The 21,510-nt window shown below is 35.4% G+C and overlaps 1 protein-coding gene across 2 annotated transcripts in view; it reads right to left on the minus strand.

The window, feature by feature from the left end:
* The window catches only part of RAVER2 (ribonucleoprotein, PTB binding 2), a 98,226-nt gene that overhangs the window by 30,675 nt on the left and 46,041 nt on the right, over positions 1–21,510 (minus strand). The window contains exons 7-11 of one of the 2 annotated variants that reach the window (XM_031465306.2): positions 20,505–20,570; positions 20,230–20,341; positions 18,127–18,395; positions 7,694–7,805; positions 6,017–6,153 (exon numbers count right to left, since the gene is read on the minus strand). In XM_031465306.2, the coding sequence (XP_031321166.2) occupies positions 6,017–6,153; positions 7,694–7,805; positions 18,127–18,395; positions 20,230–20,341; positions 20,505–20,570 (696 nt within the window). Of the gene's footprint in view, positions 1–6,016; positions 6,154–7,693; positions 7,806–18,126; positions 18,396–20,229; positions 20,342–20,504; positions 20,610–21,510 lie in introns of both variants that reach the window. The other variant, XM_031465305.2, reaches the window with a different exon arrangement.

Below are 21,510 nucleotides of genomic sequence, written 5' to 3' on the forward strand. Positions count from 1 at the left end.
ACTCAGACTCCAAACCATCTCTGTGCTGGAAAGGAGTTGAATCTCTTCGCATCTCTTCAGCCTTCCATCTGTCGCTTTCCACCAGGTCCCCTGGAGTCTCTCTCACGCAAAGTTCAGGAGTCAGTCAAGTGTATTTAGGTTGAGTTTAAACAGATTTTTTTCTGGGATTTTCCAGCCTGGCTAACAGTCCTGAACTCTATCCTGTGACTCCATCAGCTGGTAGGACTTTCTGCACAGACTAGGGGGTGGTGTTAGACAAAAAGCCAGAGAGGCATAAATCTCAATCAGTGCAGTTTCCCTCTTCCAAGGGCTGACTCCCCTTCAGTTTCTACCTGTTTCTGGTCATTCTCCAGGACCTTCAAATAGTTATTTTGTTTCATACTTAATACAACTTTAATCATTGTTATCTGCAGAAGGGATACTCTGATACAAGTAACTTCACCAATACTGGAATGCCAATTAGGATTTTTAAATGTGATAGTTTTACCAAAATAGAAATTATTATACCCATCTATATCTTGACATGTCCCTCTCTCCCAATCCTTATGCACAGCCACCAGTATAAAGCAATCCAACAGTTTCTATAAGACACCACTTTCATGCCTGAAGAAACTTCCCCATGGTGTAATGAAAATAATGTGGATTTTGGAATCAGAGAAATAAATGAGTCCTTTACGAACTGCATAAACTTGGAACGATTACTTTCCCCTTTACGCTTTTCCACCTGTACTATGGAAGTGGTCATTTAAATCTCACCAGATTGTTATAAAGATCAAATGCTTACATTACAAAGTATATAGCAAATGTTCAAAACAAAAAATGTCACTTTCCCTTAGATCTCTTCCTCCATTCTAGCAGCGGAAATAGAAGGAACTCCTAAAACATGGCCACCTTTTACTAGTTACTTTATTCAATTAGTAACATCTAATTAAATTTAGGTTATAAGGGTGAATGAACACAAGGAGAGAGAACCAATCTCACTTTAAAAACAAGCATGAGGAAACAGCAGGGACTGCCCAAGGAGACACTGAATGCCAGGAGGATCCATCCACACCTCCACCGTTTCTCTCTGGTTAAGCAAGGGTAGAGGCAGGAGGAAGGCTGGCAATGCAAAGACATCTCTATCACAGACTTTCTCCATGTGTAAGTGGGAAAGGTCTTTCTGGGGCTACAGTAAGTACATAATAAACCACAGTAATCTAATAAGCAAAACTGCTAATGAGAAAAGCAAGACAAATTTCAAAATTGAAATAAAAGAAATGAAAAGGTAAGTATAAAAAATAACTTTTAAAAGCTTAAATCATACATTTAAATAAGTTTTAAAAAAATCTGTGAGTTCCAGTCAAGATGGTGGAGTGGCAGGACCACGAGCTTGCCTCTCCTTGCGACCACAACGAAACCACAACCGAATGTTAAACCACCATCGAAAAAAGACTGGAACCTAGCAAAAAAAGATCTTCTGCCACTGGAAACAAAGAGGGAACCACAGCAGGATGGCAGGAGGGGCGTGCTCGTAATATCACTGGGCCCCATACCCCCACAGTGGGCAACCCAGAAGCTGAAGATTTGTTAAGTCACAAAGGACCTCCCACAGGAGTGAAAGCCCTAAGCCCACGTCAGGCTCCCCAGCTCGGGTCCTGGCATTGGGAAGAAAAGGAGACCTCAGGACATCTGGTTTTGAAAGCTAGCAGGGCTTGGCTCCGGAAGCCCCACAGGACTGGGAGAAACAGAGACTCCATTTGCTTGAGAAACGTACACAGAAACTCACGTGCACCAGGTCCAAGGGCAGAGGCAGCGATTTCGTAGGAACCTGGGCCAGACCTGCCTGCTGGATTTGGAGGGTCTCCTGGGGACATAGGGGGCGGCTGCAGCTCACTCAGGGGACATAAAAGCTGGTGACGGACATTCCAGGAGTGTTAATCTACATGAGCTTTCCTGGAGGCTGACATCTTGATTGGATCATTAGCACCAAGACCTAGCCCCACCCAACAGCCTGTAGGGAAGCCTTAGGCCAAACAACATACAGGGTGGGAGCACAGCCACACCCATCATCAGACTTCCTAAGCCACAAAGGCCTCTAGACACAGCCCTACCCACCAGAGGTCCAGGACCAAGCTTCACCCAGCAGTGGGCAGGCACTGGCTCCTCCTGCCAAGAAACCTGTATAAGCCTCTAGTCCAGCCTCAATCACCAGGGGCAGATACAGGAAATAAGAAAACAATAATCCCAAAGCCTATGGAAAGAATCCACAAACACACAGAAAGACAGACGATATAAGGCAGCAAAGGAGTATTTCCCAGGACAAGACACAAGATAAAATCCCAGAAGAAGAAATAAGTGATAAGGAGATAGGTAATTCACCTGAGAAAGAATTTAAAATAATGATGGCCAAGATGTTCAGAGAACTTAAGAGGAGTACAGATGCACAAAGTGAAGTTTTTAGCAAAGAGGTGGAAAATATAAAGAATACCCAAACAGAGTTGAATAAAATCACTAAATGAACAATACACTAGAAGGAACCAAGAGTAGACTAAATGAGGCAGAAGAACGGATAGGTGAGCTAGGAGACAGATTAATGGAAATCACTACTTCAGAACAGAAAAAAGAAAAAAGAATAAAAAGAAATGGGGATAGTTTAAGAGAACACTGGGACAATACGAAGTGCTCTAATATTCGCATTATACGGGTCCCAGAAAGAGAAGAGAGAGAGAAAGGACCTGAGAAAATATTCAAAGAGATAATAACCGAAAACTTCCCCACCTTGGGAAAGGAAACAGTTACCCAAGTCCAGGAAGCACAGAGAGGTCCACACGGGATGAATCCAAAGAGGAAAACACCAAGGCACATGTTGTCAAATTGACAACAATTAAGGATAAGGAGACAATATTAAAATTAGCAAGAGAAAAGCAATGAGTAACATACAGGGGAGCTCCCTAAGGTTATCAGCTGATTTTTCAGCAGAAACTCTACAGACCAGGAGGGAGTGGCACGATATATTTAAATTGATGCAAGGGGGAAACTTACAACCAAGAATACTCTTTCCAGCAAGGCTCTTGTTCAGACTTGATGGAGAAACCAAAAGCTTCACAGATAAACAAAAACAAAAACTAAATGATTTCAAACAAAAACCAAAAGCTTCACAGATAAACAAAAACAAAAACTAAATGATTTTGTTTTCAAACAAAAACAAAAACTAAATGATTTCAGCACCACCAAACCAGCTTTACAGCAAATGTTAAAGGACCTTCTCTAGTCATCAAACCGTAAGAAAAGAGAACAAAAATAACAAAGAGGAAAAAAAATGAGAGAGACCTACAAAAGATTGCTTTGGCTCTTTGGGGTCTTTTGTGATTCCTTATAAATTTTGGAATTGTTTGTTCTAGTTCTGTGAGGAATGTTGTGAGCATTTTGATGGGGGTTGTGTTGGATCTGTGGATTGCTTTGGGTAGTGTGGCCATTTTGATAGTGTTGACTCTTCCAATCCAAGAGCACAAGAAATCTTTCCATTTCTTTGTGTCATTTTGGTTTTCAGAGTATAGGTAACCTCCTTGGTTAAGTTTATTTCTAGGTATTTTGTTGTTTTTGATGTAACGGAAATGTCTCTGCCAGTTATAAAATTGTTTTTTTTTTTAATTCTGGTTTTTGAAGTGAAAAAAAAGTGAATGAAGGGCCACAAATGGCAAAATATCCTTCTTTTTAATGGGTGAGTTGTATTCCATTACGTGTGTGTGTGTGTGTGTGTGTGTGTGTGTGTGTGCGCGCGCGCACGCACATGCTGCATCTTCATTATCTATTCAACTATTGATGTGCACTTAGGATGCTTCCATAACTTGGCAATTATAAATAATGTTGCTGTTAATAGCAAGGTGTATGTATCTTTCTGAGTTAATTCTTATTTTGTGGTTGGCTTTATTCCTTTGATAACTATGTAAGTTTAATAAGCTAAAGCTCTAAACATTCTTAGAAACAATGAACAGTACACATATGTAAATTAAAAAATTTATGTGCAGTAAAAAAAAAAAAGATCAAGCCATGAAAGACATGGAAGAAAGTTAAAAGACCTATTACTGAATGAAAGAAGCCAACCTGAAAAGGCTACAAAACTGTATGATTCCAACCAAATGACATTCTCGAAAAGGCACAGCTACAGAAACAATAAAAAGATCGTAGTTTCCAGGGGTCTGGGGAGAGGGAGGGAGGGAGGGAAGAATGAATAGATGGAGCACAAGGGATTTTTAGGGCAATGAAATTACTCTGTATGATACTATAGTGGTGGCTACATGTCGTTATGCATTTGTCAAAACTCATAGAATGTACAACATCAAGAGTGAACCCTAATGTAAACTATTGACTTTGGCTAATAATAATGTGCCCATGTTGGTTCACCGATTGTACCAAATATGCCACACTGATGAGGGATATTGAGGGGAGGGGAGTATATATGTGTGGATGGGGAGGGCTATGGGGGGAGTCTATTTTCTGCTCAATTCTGTTGTGAACCTGAAACTGCTCAAAAGAATAAAGTCTATTAAAAAAAATTGTGCTTCCTCTTGTTTATAAAAGTAAATGTTTTCTTGTTAAAAAAAAATGAAAATTGTATAGGACTATATTTTATAAACTTTTAAGATTAACAATAGATTATGAAACATGTATCGTGTGTTTACACGTTGGTCCACATGATTCTTAATAACTGCATTTCCTCATATAAATATGACATAATTTGTTTATTCAGTCTTCTACACTGTTAGAAATTAAAGCTGTTTCTAATTTTCACAACCATAAATTATTCATAAATGATTTACACATCTGATAATATCCTTGCCTTCTGTCACCTGTAAATGTCATCAGCATACAATGTCCTTATCTAAGTCATTAGTTAAGATGTTAATTAATAAGGGAGCAAAGATGAAACCTTATGAAACATAGAAGAGAATGCCTTCCAGATTGTATCAATTTACTATTACTGTTCCTTAAGTATAGCTATGTACCACCTAATTATGTCATCTTCGAACCCACATTTTTCCATCTTTTCCATGGATATATGAGAGACTTTATTATATATTTTGCTAATAGCCAGCTTTACCACTTGTACAGAATCTGCTTGACCTGTGTTTCAACTGCCCTATCATAAAAGCATAGTCAGGCATCCACTGTTCCAAGTGAACTTGCATCGGTTTCATTTCTAAGTTTATTAGAGATGAGCGAAGCAAACAGTTTCCCTAAGAAAGCAAAGCGGAAGTATTGCTCCCATAGACAAGATGGAGCAAAGAAGGTGACTGCTCTGAGAAATAAGAAAGAATCAGAATTGTTGTTTATAAAAGACTCTCATGATTACATAATAATATAAAGACTAACACAATACACACTGTCAACTTAAACCACTAAGAACAAGCTGAAGGAGAAAAGGCCAAAGTGAAACTGACATTTAAGTAATGACACAGTATGTCTATTGAATAGAATACTTTTTATGTTATTGATTGAATGACTGGTTTGAAAGTTAGCATAATAGTGCCTGTCATTATGATCATGTCTCTACATACGAAAGCAGTGGTGAATTACAGAGGTATTTCCTTAGGTTCCTGAATCAGGTCTACACCACAGGTCAGCAGAGATTTTCTGTTAGGAGCCACATGGTAAGTATTTAATCTGTGGGCAATACAGTCTCTGCTGTAACTACTCAACTTCGCCACTCTTGCACAACAGCACCATAGACAGTACGCAAATGCACGGATGTGGCCGCATCCCAGTAAACCTTTACAAAACTGGTGGTGGGGTGGATTGGCTCCGTGGTTTGCTCACTACTAGTGTAAATAATGAAAGGGAAATATCTAGTGCAAAATGGTACTTAGCAAACTCTTGAATGCATCTTGAAACTCCAAATGGCGAGGAAGAAATATTGTATAGATCAGTGCAATTTTACTTTCCTGTAACAGGAAACACAATTTCACATCCAGTGAACTCCATACACAGTTGAACCAATTTTTCTATATATCATCAAAATCCGAGAATCATGTACCTGTGTGTAGTCACCAAAAGGCTGAGAATAAGCAATGCACTTTTCCAACGTGTGTTGTGATTCATTTCCCTGAGAGATTGCATCCAGAATGTTGCTTGCAATTCCAGTCTTCTGCAGAGCGGTTTTACTTGCAGGGGCTAATGACAAAACCAATACATGTATTTTAGTTGGGTTGTTTGATTATAAATTACAAATAGAGTACAAAACTCATTTTCAAACCAAACATAAATTGTAATTTGCCAGTAATAGCTAGATTTATTATCCCCAGGGGAAAAATATATGGTATATGCTATTGTCCCATTTGTTTAAAACAAATGAAAGTGGAAGCCTGCCCTATGGGTAAGTAACTTTGATAGAACCATTTAAAAAATGTATGTCTAATCTGTAAAACAAGACATACAAAATGTAAATTAACTAATCTTATTAATGCAATAGTTATAACCATCAATTTTTAGACCATATAAAAATACAGCAGGTATACTAGAAACACATTAAGTTTTTATCTAGCTTTTAAAGAAAAATTATAAAGTAATGTTTAGGTTTCAGAAGATACTTCATAAAATACAGAGTGTGTGTATTAAAAACAAAATTCACCATTCATCTCTTTTCATTCAATCCTATTCTTTTCCCCAGAGGTAACAATTTATTTTCCTAGATTTATGCATTTACACATTCGAATATGTACATATAGGAATATAGGGCTTTAAGTAAATATACATGGAATCATTTTATGCATACATTTGCTTTTCTACCTAACAATCTGCTTTAGAGATCGTGTTATATTAGTACATCTAGCGCTCTCTTAACTTATATATACATGCTGAGTACTCCATTTTATGATGAACTGTGATGATTACTCACGCCCCTACTGATGTATATTAAGGCACTTTCCAATTTTTCACTACTGACAACCAATGTTAAATTTCTGGGGTTTTTTTCTTTTTTCTTTTTTAAGAGATCTCACAATTTTTTTTTAATCCTCCACATGTGCTTTGTTTTTTTCTTGGATGGTAGGGGGGAATTAGGTTTCTTTACTTATTTAATGAAGGTACGGGGGATTGAACCCAGGACCTCATGCATGCTACGCATACACTGTACCACTGAGCTATATCCTCCCCCTCAACAACCAATGTCGCAGTTAGTATCTTAGTGCCTAGAGAACACCATATATGTGATTTTCTCTTAATTTGAATTAATAGTTAATTTACGCTAATTGAAGGCCTGAGGAGGTATCTAAAAAAAGCAAATGAGAATTCTACTTCTGCCAATTATTAGCAGACAGTATATTCTGGGGTATTTTGCAAATATTCTGGATTTGTGAGATTTCTTAAAGGTTTAAACATCGTATTTTAGAAATATGATTCCATATGTACTATAAGGAATTATAGTATTGCCAAATAACTGCTTTACCCAATTATTTTAAATCATGATTCCATAGTAATTCAATTAATTGATTATATTCTTAATAAATATTATAAAAGTTGTTTTCCTTCAATAAAATTCAATGAATTTTAAGTGTCTCAGTTTTAGTTATTTCAATTTAGAGACTACGGACATAATTTAGGCTTTCATTGGTCAACAGGCATTATTTACTTCCATTAAGTAAAAAAACTAAAGTAAAACTCATTAAGAAAAATGTTCAATAAAACTCCAAAATATTAATACAAGAGCACTCACATGATAAGCACACACTGGGCAACACACTTGCCAAGTTCAAGTATGGATTTTTACTGAGCCGAATTTCTTTTGGTGGTTCTCCCAAGAGTGAAGTCTGATTCTTAGAGGCAGCCTGTTTATCAAAAACAAGAGAGTGGGTGCTTAGTAAGAGGTATGAGACAGTAAGAATGCAAAAAAATCAGAGAAACATTTATTCTTCAATAAATCTAGTGCCATAATAATCTGTGAAACCTAATGTTTGATGCTACAAAGTCTTGAAATATTTCTGAATACTGATTTAAATTATGACATTTCACCTGCTATTATTTTTCAATTGGTGTTTTTAAACTATTCTAGAACCATAGAACTTAAAACTGAAAGAGAATTAAAGGCCATGTGTACAACCTTCTCATTTGAACCAGGAGAGTTTTCACGTTCACAAGAAAAAACAAGTCCCATACCTTATTTTCAGAAATACTGTTACCAACATTTTCTTACTAATATTTTTATGTGTAAACCAATTATACTTCAAGTTTAAAAGGTTAAAAAAATATTTTTACTTAATATTGTATGGCCACAGCCAAATGACAAAGGCAAACCTTATTTATCTCTGGTTAAAAATAATACCAAAGAGAACAAGTAGATTTAATAAAATCCAAATCAACGTTTAGATTATAACCCTAGAAATTCAAAGTTCTTGAAAATATGTGATATCAATATATTTTTACACAACTAGTTGTAAGGATTCTAGTATTTCTTTAGTAGAAAAAAAGGAGACAAAATCATGGGCTGATTCTTTGATATAGTCCATATTCTTCTGCCATAATTTTTTGTTTACTTTTCACTCTCAGGTGGTAAAGATTTTAAAATAAGATACAATTCAGGTGAACACTAGTAGCTATGTTTTCTTTTTAAAATAATTTTTATTTTGTTCCCTGAACAGAATGAAGAAAGTATAATCTCAAGTGCTTATTTCTATATCTGACAGCCAGAGCTCCTTAACATTTGTTCCTTATCTGGCCAGTCTGGTATTTGGATGGAGAAGTCTGTCTTGTACACTTTCATAGGCCCCCTAAAAGTCCACGTGTGCTTTTGATATGTAAATCACAGGTGCAGATGTAGTCATCCATTCATATGTGTTTACTTAATACTTGTTATGCTCTAGGCACTGTGGTAGGCACTGGTAATACTAAAATGAGTAAAACAGGGATACTACCCTTAAAGAAACTCAGCCCAGTAGATAATATAGTTCAAGAGATGTCTAAAATGGAACTATAAGATTATAATCAGGAGCTAAAACCATTAGATACAAGCCAAAGAAAAGCATATAGCATGAGAAGGGACAGTAGCCTAAAGAAAATTCAATGACTGAGTAAAGGAAAGGCAGCCAGCAAAGAAATGTCAGATTTTATTTCTAAAGTATTCAGATTACTAAAGTCATCAGATTATATCCATAGTAGGGTTTCTCAACTCTAGCTATTCATGAGAATCACTTAAAAACCTTAAACAGAGTCTCTCAACAAAGAAAAGCCCTGGACCAAATGGCCTCACTGGAGAATTCTACCATTTAAAGAGGAATCACCATCAATCCTTTTTAAATTCTTTCAAGAAATCGGAGAGAATGCTTCTTAACTCATTCTATGAAACCAATATTACACTGGTACCAAAGCCAGGCAGACAGTACAGGAAAAGAAAACTACAGACCAATATCCCTTATGAATACTGATGCAAAAACAAAACACTAGTAAACCAAATTTGGCAGATTATTAAAAGGCTTATATACCATAACCAGCTGGGATTACAAAAATCATTCAATGGAATACACTCCATTAACAGACTGAAGGGAGAGAAAAATACATGATCTTCTCAGGTGATGTCAAAAAAGCATTTGACAAAATTCAACACATTTTCATGATTAAAATTCAACACCCTCAACAAGCAAGAAAACTACCTTAACATAACAAAACCCACATACAAAAAGCCAACTTTATACTCAATGGTGAAAGACTAAAAACTTTCTTGTAAGATCAGAACAAGCTAAAGATGCCTGCTTTTTTCTGTTCAACATAGTATTGGAAGTTCTAGCCTGAGAAGTTAGTCAGGAAAAAGAAATAAGAGGCATTCAAATTGGAAAGGAAGAAGTAAAATTATCTCTCTTTGCAGATGACATGAAAACCCTAAAGATTACACACACACACACACACACACACACACACACACACACACGCTGTTAGAACTAATACATGAAATAAGCAAATCTGCAGGATAAAAAGTCAACATGCAAAAACTGGTTGTGTTTCCATATACTAACAATAAATGATTCAAAATGAAAATTTAAAAAAGTAATTCCATTTATAATAGCATCAAAAAGAATAAAATATTTAGGAATTAACTGAACCAGGGAGGAGAAATACTTGTACACTGAAAAACCACAAAACATTGCTGAAAGAAATTAAAGAAGACAAATAAATGGAAAGACAGCCCATGTTCATGGATTGGAAGACTTAATATTGTTAAAATGTCAATACTACATGAAGTGATCCACAGATTTCAATATAATCCCTATCCAACCTTGGGGTCAGAAATAGAGAAATACACCCTAAAATTCATATGGAGTATCAGGGGACCCCAAACAGTCAAAACAATCTTTAAAAAGGTGAAAACAGAAGAAGAATGGAGGGCTCACCCTTCTGATTTTAAAAACTTAATATAAAGCTACAGTAATCTCAACAGTATGGTACTGGCATAAAGACAGGGATATGGAACAGTGGAAAATAATAGACAGCCCAGAAACAAATCCCTGCATATATGGTTAAATAATTCCAATGAGTGTCAAACCTACTCAATGAGGGAAAGAACAGTCTTTTGAACAAAAGTGATGGAAAAACAATATCAATATGTAAAAGAATGAAGTGGACACTTACATAACACTACATACAAAAATGGATCAAAAGCCTAAATGTAAAAACTAACACTATAAAAGTTTTACAAGAAAAGCTTAAGTGGAAAGCTTAATGATGATGGATTTGGCAATGATTTCTTGGAGGTAACAATAACAAAATCAGAAGCAAAGAAAGGAAAAACATGCTGGGCAACAAAACAAGTCTCAACAAATTCAGGATTATTTAGATCATATCAAGTATTTCACTTCAATGATACAAAAACTAGAAATCAATACTAGGAGGAAAATTAGAAAACTCACAGATATATACAAATTAAACCACACATTCCTGAACAACCAGTAGGTCAAAGATGAAATCAAAAGGGAAATTAAAAGGTATCTTGAGACAAGTGAAAATGGAAACACATCATACCAAAGCTTACGGGATGCAGAAAAATCAGTTTAACAGGGAAGTTTACAGCAATAAATATCTACATGAAGAAAAAGGAAGATCTCAAAGAAACAACCTAACTTTACATCACTAGGAACTAGAAAAAGAACAGACTAAGCCCAAAATTATCAGAAGAAAGAAAATAATAAAAATTAGAGCAGAGATAAATACAATAGTACGAAAAAGACAGACCAATGAAATTAAATGTAGGCGTTTTAAAAGATAAATGAAATAGACAAATTTAGCTACACTAACCAAGAAAGAGAGAACTCAAATACAATTGACCCTGAATAACACAAGTTTGAACTGCACAGGTCCACTCAGATGTGGATTTTTTTCAATAAACATAGTACCTGTATTTCCATTTTACAGATCTTCAAGTTAACTTAGTGTGGGGAGAAGTTTGTGTTCAATTAGAGATCACAATATATGGAATCAAAAGAACAATGGTCCTGATTCTATCCAAACTGTTTCAGCTTCCTACCCTTGGGTGAGTCATTTATCAATTCCTTTGTTTTTGAGGGAGACAGTAGAACAGCAATTTTTGGCTTCTCAGAAGTCCGTGCTCCTAATCCCAGCATTGTTCAAGAGTCAACTGTAGTTATAAATCAAAGTGGAGGCATTACAACTGGTACCACAGAAATACAAAGGATTATAAGGGATTATTATCAACAAATATATGCCAACAACCCAAGTTACCTAGAAAAAGTGGATAAATTCCTAGAAACATACAACCTACCAAAACTGAATCAAGAATAAACAGAAAATCTAAACAGGCCAATAATGATTAAGGAGTAATCAAATACTTGACAAAAATGAAAAGCCCAGGGCCAAATGGCTTCACTGGTGAATTCTACCAAACAAGAAAAATTAACATAAATCCTTCTGAAAATCTTCCCAAAAACTGAAGAGGAAGGAATACTTCCTAATCAATTTTATAAGGCTACCATTACCCTCATACCAAAACCAGAAAAGGACACTACAAGAAAAGAAAACTACGAGGATTGTACACCATGATCAAGTGGGATTTATCCCTCGGATGCAAGGATAATTCAACATAGGCAAATCAATAAATATGATACACCACATGAACAGAATAAAGGATTAAAATCATATTATCTCAATAGAGCAGAAAACACACTGGACAAAATTCAACATCATTCCATGATAAAACTCTCAACAAACTGGGTGCAGAGGGAACCTATATAACTCAGCAAAATAACAATCATATATAAAGGACATGTCCACAGCTAACATCATACTCAATGGTGAAAAGCTGATAGATCTTCCTCTAAGATCAGAAACAAGGTAAAAAAAAATGAAAAAGAATATATGTATGTTCCTATATGACTGAATTATTGTGCTATGCACCAGAAATTGACACAACATTGTAAACTGACTATACTTCAATTAAAGAAAAAAAAAAAGGGGCAGAAAACCTAAACAATTCTCCAATGAAGACATACAAATGGCCAATAGGCACATGAAAAGATGCTCAAATATCGCTAATTATCAGACAAATGCAAATTAAAACTACAATGAGGTACCACCCCATACCAGTCAGAATGGCCACCGTTCAAAAGTCCATGAACAATAAATGCTGGAGAGAGTGTGGAGAAAAGGGAACCCTCTTACACTGCTAGTGCGAATGTAATTTGGTGCAGCCATTTGGAAAACAGTATGGAGATTCCTCAAAAAACTAAAAATAGACTTACTATATGATCCAGCAATCCCACTCCTAGGCATATATCCAGAGGAGATCTTAGTTCAAAAAGACACATGCACCCCAATGTTCATAGCAGCACTATTTATAATAGCCAAGACATGGAAACAACCTAAGTGTCCATTGACAGATGACTGGATAAAGAAGTTGTGGTTTATTTATACAATGGAATACAACTCAGCCATAAAAAATAATAATGTCATTTGCAGCAACATGAATGGACCTGGAGAATATCATTCTAAGTGACATAAGCCAGAAAGAGAAAGAAAAAATACCATGTGATATCACTTATATGCGGAATCTAAAAAAGAAACGAACTTATTTACAAAACAGAAACAAACTCACAGACATAGAAAAACTTATGGTTACCAGGTGGGGAAGGGGTGGAAAGGGATAAATTGGGAGTTTGAGACTTGCAGATTCTGACATACATAAAATAGATAAACAACAAATTTATACTGAATAGCACAGGAACTATATTCAACATCTTGTAGTAAGTTATGGTGAAAAAGAATATGAAAAGAATATACTTATATTCTTGTATGACTGGAGTATTGTGCTGTACACCAAAAATTGACCCAGCATTGTAAACTGACTATACTTCAATAAAAAACAAAAAAAAACAAAAAAAAACAAGGATGCCCACTCTCACCACTTTTAGTCAACATACTACTAGAAGTCCTAGCCAGAGCAATTAGACAATAAAAAGAAGTAAAAGGCATCTAAGTCAAAAAGAAGAAATTAAATTGTCCCTGTTTGCATCTGTTGCATTTCTATACAATAACAGTGAACTATTTGAAAAAGAAGAAAATAATCCTATTTGCAATATCATCAAAAGTAAAATACTTAGAAATAAATTTAACCAAACAGGTGAAAGATCTGTACACTGCAAACTAAAAGACATTGATATAAGGAACTGAAAAGGATGCAAGTAACTGGAAAGATATCCTGGGTTTGTGGATTGGAAAAATTACTATTGTCCATATTGCCCAAAGTGATCTGCAGATTCAGTGCAATCCCTGTCAAAATTTCAATGAGATTTTTCACAGAAATAGATCAAACAATCTCTAAATTTATATAGAACCACGAAAGACCCCAAGTAGCCAAAGAACCTTGAGGAAGAAGAACAAAGCTGGAGGCATCACGCTTCCTGATTTCAGACTATATTACAAAGCTATAGTAATCAAAACAGCATGGTACCTCAATTTTTTTAAATATTACAAAAATAAGAATAAAAAAGCTAGCATGGTACTGATATAAAAACAGACACATTGACCTGTGAAAAGAATAGAGCCCAGAAATCCATGTATATGTAGTCAACTAATATTTGAAAATGATGCCAAGAATATACAATGAGTAAAGGACAATGTCTTTAATAAATGGTCCTGGGAAAATAGTATGTCCACGCAGGAAAGAATAAGACTGGATCCTGGCCTTACACCACACACAAAAATTTACTCAATTTGGATTAAAGATTTAAATATAAGACTTGAAATCATAAAACTCCTAGAAGAAAACATAGGGGAAAAGTTCCTCAACATTGGTCTCAGCAATGATTTTTTGGCTACAACAACAAAAGCAAAAACAAACAAGTGCTAAAAAACTAAACTAAACTAAAACGCTTCTCTCTACAGCAAAGGAAACAATCAAGAAAATTAAAAGGCAACCCATGGAATGGGAGAACATGTCTGCAAACCATGTATCTAAAAAGAGGTTACTATCCAAAGTGTATAAAGGAACTCGTATGACTCAACAGCTTCCCACTGCTAGTTATCAGGGAAATGCAAATCAAAACCACAAGGAGATACCACCTCACACCCGCTGGAATGGCTACCATCAAAAAGACAAGAGATAATCTAAGTGCTGGCAAGCATTCAGAGAAAAGGAAATCTTTGTGCATTGTTGGTGGAAAAGTAAATTGGTACAACTGTAACAGGAAATAGCATGACGGTCCCTCAGAAATTCAAGACAGAACTACCATGATCCAGCAATCCCGTTTCGGCACATACATCCAAAGGAAATGAAATCACTATGTCAGAGATATTTCTACTCCCATGTTCACTGCAGCACTATTCACCTTAGCCAAGACATGAAAACAAGCTAAGTGCTCAGTGATGGATTAATAAAGAAACTGTTTATATAATAAATATTTAATAAAGAAAAGTGGTGTGTGTGTGTGTGTATAAATCAGAGAGAATAAGACAAATATTGTATGATCTTACTGATATGTAAAATCTAGAAAAGTTCAACTTATTAGAACCAAAGAGCAGAATGATGATTGCCAGCACCTGGAGGGGTGGGGGGAAATGGGAAGATGTTGGCCAAAGGGTACAAACTTTCAGACATAAAATTATTAAATTCTGAGGATCTAAAGTACAACATCGTGAGTACGCTGTATACATGAAATTTGCTGAGAGTAGATCTTAAATGTTTTCACCAAACACACACACAGAACAAAAAGTGATATGAGGTGATGAATGCATTAATTAATTTGACTGTGGTAGTCACTGCAGAAATGTATATGTATATTAAATCACTATGTTGTACACTTTAAAAATTAACAACCTAAATATATTCAATTTTTGTCAATTATACCTCAATAAAGTAAGGGAAAAAATAAAAGAAACAGACAAATTGAACTTCTTCAAAATTAAACTTTTGTGCATCAAAGGACACTATTAGCAAATGGTGTCAACTATCAACAGTGGAAACCCACAGAATGGGAGATAATATTTGCAAATCACATATCTGATAACAGATTAATATCCAGAATGTAAAAAGAACTCCTAAAACTCAACAACAACAAAATGAAGAATCCCAACAGGCAAAGGATTTGAAGAGACATTTCTCCAAAAAAGATATACAAATGGCCAATAAGCACACAAAAAGATGCTCAACATCACTAATTATTTGGGAAGCGCAAATCAAAACCATGGTGAGACATTATGTTAGTGAGGATGTGGAGAAACTGAAACCCTTGTGCTTTGCTGGTGGGAATGCAAAATGGTACAGTTACTGCAGAAAACAGAATGGCAGTTTCTCAAAAAATTAAATGTAGATTTACCATTATGATCCAGTAATTCAACTTTTGAGTAAATAACCAAAAGAACTGAAAACAGGGACTCAAACAGGTATTTATATACCATGTCCATATCAGCATTATTCACGAGAGCCCAAAGATGGAAACAACCCAAATGTCCATCAGTGGATGAATAGATAAACAAAATGTGTATAAATATAATATTATTCAGCCTTTAAAAAAAGAAATTCAAATACATGCTAAAACATAGATGAACCTCAAGCTGTTGAGTGGGTAGAGCTGCAGTGTGGAATGATGAAAAAGTTCTGGAGGTGGAGAGCAGTGATGGTTGCAAAAACAATGTGAATGCACTTACTGCCACTGAGCTATATACTTAAAATTCAGATCTCATCCCTATCTCCATGAATCAAATTCTCAGGGGTGGGGGAATTAAGAATCCAGCCCTCTTTTTAACTCCAGAAGTAACTCTGACAAAACAAAATCAAGAATCACTGGTCAACTTAAAATCAAAGATGCAAATCTAAAACTCCAAAGCCAAGTTTAACCAATTGTTCAACAAAGCCCAAAATCTTGATATATTTGGAAAACATACTTTGGGGTTACCTGGTCCAATCCCCTACTGCCAGAAAATCACCTGTACAATAATCTGTACAGATGTTCACCTGGGGTCTGCTTAACTGTTTTCAGTGATACGACATTCACATCTTTGTGAAACTGCCAAACCTTTTCTTTGTTCGAAAACTTCAATGGCTCTTTGTTATATTACGCCTAAGTCTGCTTTATTGCATGTCATACTTATTGGACTTGTTCTGCCCACTGGAGAAACACAAAATACCACGTGACTAGATCAGTCTGTGAAGTCTTTTGTAATGTCAAATTAAATGTCAGCTGTTCAGCTCTTGCCAAGTTCCATATATCTGTTTCGCTTGCTCTTCCCAGGACTGGTTTCCCAGCCCTGCCCGACTTGGGCAGTCTTTTTCCAGGTACACTCTCATTTGTCCACTATGTGAACCACCTCCAGTCCAGTTTTTCTAAAGACCTTGGTGCTTTCAATGAATTAAAGAGTCTGTGCAAAAAGATACAGACTATTCATATATAAGTTTTAATTTTCCTCAATAACTCAAACAATTAATACTGTACATAAATGTTTAAAATTCATCCTATGAAGAACTGCCTTAGCCCTCTCAATGTATGATTGTAGTGCTTTCTGTCCATACCACCTGCCATGACTAGGTGACACCAAAACCACTACAAAGTTAATATTACTATTTTGACATATGAATATAACCAACTAGACAAATGTTTTTTCTCACACGCCACTTACAAACCAAAGAGTATTTTAGGGTACAAAGAAAATGAAAACTAAATGTACTTTATCCTACCTACCAATTATAACATTTACAAATGTCAGTGGTTTATGAACCAATAAAATACTGGGTAAAAAACCGCCAGCATTAAAATCAAAATTATATTTCTTTAAACAGACCAGAGTAATAACTGACACTGAAGTTTTTCAGATAAAATAGTATTTGTTCTGCCTTTAAATATTAAAATACCCTAATTAACTACAGCATATACATTTAAGATAGAAAAAAAAGAGTGTATTTTAAAGAATAGCATTATTATTTACTTAGAAAGCCTTATAAATGTCATCATACAATTAAATAAGTATTAATGAGTCTTACACTTTTCTAAACTACAAAATTCTGAACTTAAATTACTTTATATTTTATTTTTAAAATATGTAGTTTTCAAAAATACCCGATATTTAAGTTTAGAAAAGGAAATATTTATAGAAATAAAGAATTCATATTTAAATATTTTATAATAACAGACTTAAAAAAAAAACTCATTTTATACAAATTATTTTAATGACAAACTGGCAAGTAGTTAAAGCAGAGTCCCAAGCATCATTTAGCATAACTTATCAAAGATGGATTTTTGTTTGTTTCAAGAGTTTTTTTTTCAACCTCTTATTATATTTTCTTCTATTTTGAGAAGTAAATGTACACCATGAAAAAGTCACCATGTCCTGGCATGTTATAGAAATTATCCAGTTTGTAATCCATATTTATATACTTTAGGTATATTATTAACTTCTTTTGAAATTTAAAAATAGTTAAGATTGCCTGGTATTTCATAAATTTTACCAGCTATAAAACAACCAAAAATTAGAACACTCTAGAATTAGAATAATTTAAGATGTAGTTAAAAAGGAATATTCACGTGGCTATATTCCTTTTTAGTATATGCATATGTGTGTAGCATACACATATATGTGTGTACACGTGAATATATATGTATGTGCGCACATGTGCGCGCACACGCACACACGCGCACACACACACGGTTTTCTTACCCCTGAACTTATCTCCGGGCCTTTTGGCTGACTTTGCTGTTGCTTATGATGTCCCGAGAGCAAGCCTCCAGCAGTAAGGTTTGGAAAGCTCTGAAGATAAGGCTGTGACCCTGAGAAATTTCCTTCTGCCATTCCCACGGAGGCTGGCTGTTTCTCCTGAGTGCTCCCAGGCCCGGGCCCCGCTTGTCCAGCAATGTGCTGATTTGGAAAGAATGGTAACATGCCCACGCCAGCTGTTACAGTTGTTTGAGTTGGAATCAGATTAGATGCTGCAGTGAACCACAAATGCAAAAGGCTTTGCATTAGACAAGGCTTATTCACAATAGTCCTTCTGATTTTGTCAACTTGTGGGCAAAAAGTGTGCAAACCTATTATTTACCTTTTGGAGAACAGTTAAATTTAAAAAGTGAGGTAAGAGGTTGTAATTTAGCAGGCTCCCATATGGAAAAAACAAAAACTTCTGATGGTAATCATGCTTTTCTTACTTTCAACAACTTCCAGGATCATCTCAAGGATGTTATATTTTTTTAGTTCCAAGTTTTAATTGCATATTTTAGAAGCTGAGAGCAAAATTTATGTACTTGTTGGCATTTAAGTTACAGCAGTACCTTTTTTTGGAAAGGAATATATATAATTTTAAAAAATTTATATAGTTTTCAGTTTAAAAAGATTCTCTCTCAAAAATTAAGTTAGATTAAACCCAACAATAAATTTATTCAGCCAGCTTGCACCAGCTCGTAAGAATCAATTGTACTTTCTCTTTTTTGCTTTTGAACTCAAAGTCTTCACATGGGTAACCTGAAATCAGCCATGGCTGGAGTGTTTACATACAGAAACCCACAAATACTACAAATCAAGACTACTTTTTTAACCTAGAGAGATGGTTTTTAAACACCAGCACACTGCTGGTTCAAAAAACATCAATATTTGTGAATAGATAAGCACCAAATGAAAGTTTAACACATGAAAGTTTACCATTTTTGTTTATAATAAATAACAAGGAATGAAAGTTTTAGTAGGAAAATTATGAACCATTCCACTTTTTAAAAATCTACAGGTCAAAAAAGAAGAGAGCTAGTTGTGATAACTATTTTAATTAAATCAAAGTTATATTTTACAATTCATTAAACAAACTTCTTAAATTATTTTTAGGACTAAATACTTAGATTCTCAGCTCTATTTTTTAGTGATATTTATTTGTATACTTTGAATTTTCAGTGTTCTTAAAGCAGTAATGCTAAAGCAAATGGCTTATTTAACCCAACACAAATAATAAACATTTGCATAAGCTTTTAGTCCTATAAAATTTAAATTTTAGGATAGACCCCACCATACCATAAAAATTTATATACCTGTTGGTATACTGGCTAAACTCTGGCCAGCTCATAAGTCAATTCCGATAGTCTAAGTTGATTATCTGATCATTTGACTCGTTGGTTTTATGTACAAGAGGCTAAATATGCTATCCAAATTTGACTTTTTTTTTTTTATTACTAGTAGCCCTTCTTTTTTCCCCCTCAGTATGCTCACTTCAAACAAATTCCAATCAACTTTGAAAGTGCCTTTCAAAATCACATTCAAATCAGAAATCTAGGCATACCACCATGCTCCTGTTTTTCTATAAAGGAAAAAAAAATTGTTCTGTTTAAATTTGTCATCTTTTCAGAAGCACAAAGTACACATGAAAAATAACACAGAGATAATCAAACTTTAAATTTACAATTACCAGATAATCTTCAAAAAAAGCTAAGGGTCTCTTATCCAGGCAAAAATTAAACGGATCCCTGCGTAATGTGCTGTCCGCCCAGTGGGCAGCATGTCAGTCTCAAGGGGATCAGTGTCTTTGCCTCACGCTGCTGTGAACCTTCATCAAATATTAAAGCATATCCCACAGGGAAGGTCTTATCTTGGCATGGAAGCAGTCCGTCCATAACTTATCAACACTGTTCTACTATTAAAAATAGAAAAGCCAAGAGGGTGCTTGAAATTTTAAGTGAATAAAACTCAAATCTGACCTTCCTGTAAATCAAAGTAGAACACAGGTAAACTATCTTTAAATCTCTAATCTGTTCACTGACTTCTCAGCAAACACACATCATTTACTTTTATGTGCTTCTCCAAGATGGCCCAGCTCTGTTTTCAGTGGAAGCGCTGACCCGATCCCTGCTGCGGTTTGAAGTACCAGGGCTGGAGCTTCTCCGAGTAAGCCTGGTTTCTGCAAAAAGAAGAAAAGAAAGTCAGACTTCGGCCCGTGGCAACAAAATGCAACCTAGTAAGAAAAGCTACGCATGTGAAAATTCATAAACGATCTGACCAACGGCCTGATTACACAAAAGGAATGAACCCATTTCAAAAGAAAAAAGTAATTCCCTACTTACATTATTAGTATGAATATTCTCAAACTTCATTAACTGTTGTTGTGCCACTGGTACATGAGAAAGATTCTGAAGAAATAAATTAGAAGTATTACCCAGAAGTGAGCTCTGTGAAAACGATAAAACATTAAGTTAGTTTAATTTTGAAGAGCCACCTGTTGTATAACCCAACTCATTTTAAAGTTCAGTTCCCCAGTGGATCTGAGCCAAAGCAGCAGCTTCTTAATGCCCCGCTTCCCAGCTACAGGCAACACTAATTAATTTTTTCAATAATATAACAAGATGTGACCACACAGTCACAAAACTAATTCCACACCCCTGCCTTCTTTTCTTTCATCCTTCCTCCCCTCTCTTCTCCCCTTTCTGGCTTTGATGTCAGTGTCACTCAATCATTTATTTATTCACTTAATCATTCAACAAAGAGTTATCGAGCTCTTCTATGTGCCAGGCAGTGTGCTACATAGTGAGAAACACAATATGATCTGCCCTCATGGATCTCAGAGTTCCCTGAGGAAGGGAGATCACTATAAAGCATACAATTACAGATGGTGATGAGTGTATGAAGGGAAAATACAAGGAGCTATGAGAACAAATAGTGGTGGGACTTGATTTAGATTGGCAAATTCAAGGAAGGTTTCCCAAGGAACTAACTCTTGCACGGAGATCTAAGCCTTAGATGAAGCCTGGGGGAACCAGGTGGTGTTGGGGTGGGAAGCATTCCAGGCAGAAGGAACAGCTGGAGCAAACACCTACGGAGAAGAGAAGAAAATCCTTCAAGGACCACAACCAGTTCACTGCAGCTGGACAGTGATACTCAAGGACCACAAGGAGGAGGAGAGACCTGCTCGGGCAGGCCCACAAGGCCAAATTAAGCAGTTTGCTCTTATTTTAAGGTAAAGAGAGTATTGTCAATACTCTGGACTCCCCTCTCAGACCACTCTTTAAACCTTACTGTAATTAACTATTAAATGTTTTTTTTCAATATCTATTGAAATTCTGTTAGAACAGT

Source organism: Camelus dromedarius, chromosome 14 (genome assembly GCF_036321535.1).
Source record: "Camelus dromedarius isolate mCamDro1 chromosome 14, mCamDro1.pat, whole genome shotgun sequence".
Lineage (NCBI taxonomy): Eukaryota > Metazoa > Chordata > Mammalia > Artiodactyla > Camelidae > Camelus > Camelus dromedarius.